The sequence below is a fragment of the Aspergillus caelatus genome, assembly GCF_009193585.1.
Source record: "Aspergillus caelatus strain CBS 763.97 unplaced genomic scaffold BDV27scaffold_452, whole genome shotgun sequence".
NCBI classification, from domain to species: domain Eukaryota; kingdom Fungi; phylum Ascomycota; class Eurotiomycetes; order Eurotiales; family Aspergillaceae; genus Aspergillus; species Aspergillus caelatus.
The window spans coordinates 1-3,399 of NW_022475715.1; the positions used below are offsets into that span (position 1 = coordinate 1).

The following is a 3,399-nucleotide window of genomic DNA, read 5'->3' on the forward strand; positions in this document are numbered from 1 at the left end:
CAGCCCATGTTGACCCTAAACGCGGCCGCCCGCCAAACGGGGCCCCACTCAATTCCAGTGCACTGCACTGCTTCACCCCTTCTGGGTTAGAATAATAAATTGATAGATCATTTTCTCTCTACCAAACAAATATCGACGACTGACAGGGTACCGGGGAGGAGAGAATGTACGGGCCACGCACAGCCGACGGGCGGGAGCACGCACGGGTGGTGGGGACGCAGGTCGCAGGGGACGGGCCAATGGGCGGGCGAGTAAATCGAGCGAGGGCTGGCTGGACCACGCACTAGGGTATAGAATAGAATATCGTTACAGCCAAAAAGATCAAGATATATGAAGAACAGGATTCAGATTAATCCTACTGATTAGAAAATAACACGTAGACGCGACAAAGATTGTACTCTTGTCGTGTCGAATATTGACAGGTTATCTTAATATTAATAAAGTAGACATATACCCTGGGAATCGCAAAAAAAGAAAATAGATAGATGTGGAAATAAGAGCTTGTCTATACAAAAATAAGATAGAATATTATTAGGTAAATCAACAAACACGCACACTATCCCAGCGGGAGTACGCACCGTGGATCTCGCGGAATAGATCTCCACTCTCGAGAGAATGGACGAATCAGCGGCGGCGTGGGTGCAGCGAGGGCTCGCTGCACCACGCACTAGGGTATAGGGTATACCCTATGTATATGTTGACATGACTCCGAGATTCTCCCCTGCAAAGATCATACTTATATGTGATATAAATAGAGCGAGTTCTTTACTACATCTGAAGTGATGGACAAGGCTGAATGTAACCAACCGACCCATCAATATCCGCAGACTTGCCACAATGTGGAAGCAAATGATTTACGCCCTTCAAACCCGAATCAATCGGAAACAAAGTGTAAATTCGCTCATGGTTGAAACCATCAGTGATAACCTATCTGAGAAACCCGGCTTCTACCTCGATGAAGTGGTTGTGTCCCTATGGGATGAGTTTCAGGCTATGGCTACAACCTCTAGCATTGGGAAGCATGTTAAGGAACTGTGAACAGAGATAAAAATACGTACTAAGGGTTGCATACACATCCAAATATTACATTTACTGACACTTGTTCGGACATTTCAGACATATCCATGCTAACCCCTGTAGCGCAGGAGCTGGGCGCACCATTGTATAAGAGCCGAGATAGGTGGTGTGTCAAGGTATGTGGTAGCATAATTCTCCAGCTTGACGAGCTGTTTGACATCTGCCAGGTTAATATCGTCACCCATAGTGCTAGGGTCAAATCGGAAATACTGGACATGGTCTATGACCATCCTTTGCTCGAAACGACGATGCTTGGCTTCGACATTTGTCACATTGGCCAAAATTCGGCCTCCTTTTGAAACGGCCGGATGGCGTGCAAGAATATTCTTGCTTCTCATCATCTTCGCACATTTACCCGTTCCTAGGCTTACCACGCAATTCAATCCTCGGTCTGGAAACAAGAGATGCTTTTCGTCGTAAACTTCGTCAATCGGATTATTGTTTGTAAGGCCACCGTCCCAGAACTTATTGTGACCAATCCTGGCTTCCGGAAAGTAGAAGGGGGCGGCCGATGTAGCCCGCGCAGCTTGTGATATGGTGCATTGAGGGTAAAAAAATAGAATCCGAGGATCTGCCGGTTCGTACGTACGGAGCCTTATAGTCTCCATGTCTTGTTTCCGAAAGGTACACACGAAACTAGGAAGTATCAGTATAGTATTGCGGTTTCATAGATAAAGATTCCACTTAACGATTTGCAACATCTTGCACCATTGGGATCAAGAAGTGTAGCAGATTCAGCAGATTGACCTGGAAACTTGTCCCCCACTAGGTCGTTCACAGCCTTCTCTAATGGTTGGCCTTTGTACCAGGGGCGGCCTAGGACTGTTTTAATCTTAGAACCCCCCACGTATCGAGATGCAAAAGATCTTTTGAAAATATCACTTGAAAGTGTCTTGTATGCATTGATCGCCTCTTGGACACTCATATGCTAAGATGTGTTGGCTAACGGGCAGTTCAGATTTTGGTTTGGGTGTTCACAACGTACCAACCGGAACAGCATAATGCAAATAAGTCTGAAGAGGATTCAGTAATTGATCTTCGTCGTGCACTAGGGATTTATACCCGCCCGTGCTTGTTCCGCCAGCCAAATCAAAATAGTCAGCTGGAGCTCTATCATCATTACTGGCTGTTGGACTTTCTTCAAGCTCTTGGTTTCTTATGCAGTCCATGATGCGACCAAGCACCAGGAGGCTCACAAGACCACGTACTCCGCCTCCGTCTTTTCCCAAGTTAATGACTAGTTGTGTATAAATGAAAGGACCGCGTACCAATACTAAGGAGCCGCACTCCATCCGGCGTTATATGACGCTTATATGTCAAGGTCGGCATTGGAAGTCCACCGTCTTTGCTCAGTCCGGAAAAACTATAATGCTCCATAATATATCAAATGCAATTGTCTTAATAGGAGTCCATTACAAACATACCCTGTGATCTTCTTAACGAGCCCGAAAATTTGAACCTTTAGCTCTTTTAGCCCCGTTGCTGATTCGCGGGCATCCTTAATGAACGTCCTTTTGTTAAATGGCGACAAGGATTTCTTGTCGAAACCTATCTTTTCAAATTCTGCCAAAACGCCCTCCACAATCGCTACAATGCTTGCGTTGTCCGTGTTGTCTGTGTTGTCCGTAATGTCCGTCTTCCAACGACCTGTCTTGCTGTGTTCATCATAGTACAACTGAAGTACTCGCAAGGCAGATTCGATATCTCGTACAACTCAACCTGTGTTTAATTGGCCTTGTGTATAACCCTTGCTGGTGGACTTACTAGCTATAGCATCGTGGGTATCCTGATTGTAAGGGCCAGCAGCATTTAGTTGTTGGACAAATATGCGACAGCCGATTGAAGCGTCGATTGTACGCCTGCCTGGGGGCTGGGAGGTACACAGCAGACTTGTTGTGGCCATATTACTGCACACCCAAATCTATCTGCGATTAATAAAAGTACCCTAATAGCCCTAGTCCCACTAAAGAGTGACTTACAACTGTTTTTCCTTGAGAGGACAAGTACCACTGTATTCCAGAGTAGAATGCCAATCTGTTTACGATACCCCGGAGGTTCACTTCGATAACGCCACTTCTCAGCCTCATATATAGGTGAACCAAGAGCTCGGGGCACAATGATACTATAGCAAATCAGCTGCCTTTCCCAAATAAGGGCACGATGGAGTGTGGATTAAATTGTTCTAGAACTCCAAGGATCGTGCAAAGATACCATGATATAGATAGATTGTTTGTCAGGTGAGCCGGGTTTGTTGGTATTGGTTGTGGCACTTGACACAAATCCGGCGACCACCTACAACCCGGTTGATGGCGAAGTCTAGAT

At 45.9% G+C, this 3,399-nt stretch overlaps 1 protein-coding gene across 1 annotated transcript; it reads right to left on the minus strand.

Annotated features, from left to right (window-relative positions):
- Positions 1–1,127: 1,127 nt before the first annotated feature.
- On the minus strand, positions 1,128–2,980 carry BDV27DRAFT_164490 (acyl transferase/acyl hydrolase/lysophospholipase; the record flags this gene model as incomplete). Its single annotated transcript, XM_032073706.1, has 6 exons — positions 1,128–1,713; positions 1,767–1,899; positions 2,063–2,296; positions 2,346–2,440; positions 2,502–2,781; positions 2,842–2,980. The coding sequence occupies 6 exons, from the start codon at positions 2,978–2,980 to the stop codon at positions 1,128–1,130; spliced, it is 1,467 nt and encodes a 488-aa protein (XP_031920544.1).
- Positions 2,981–3,399: the final 419 nt, after the last annotated feature.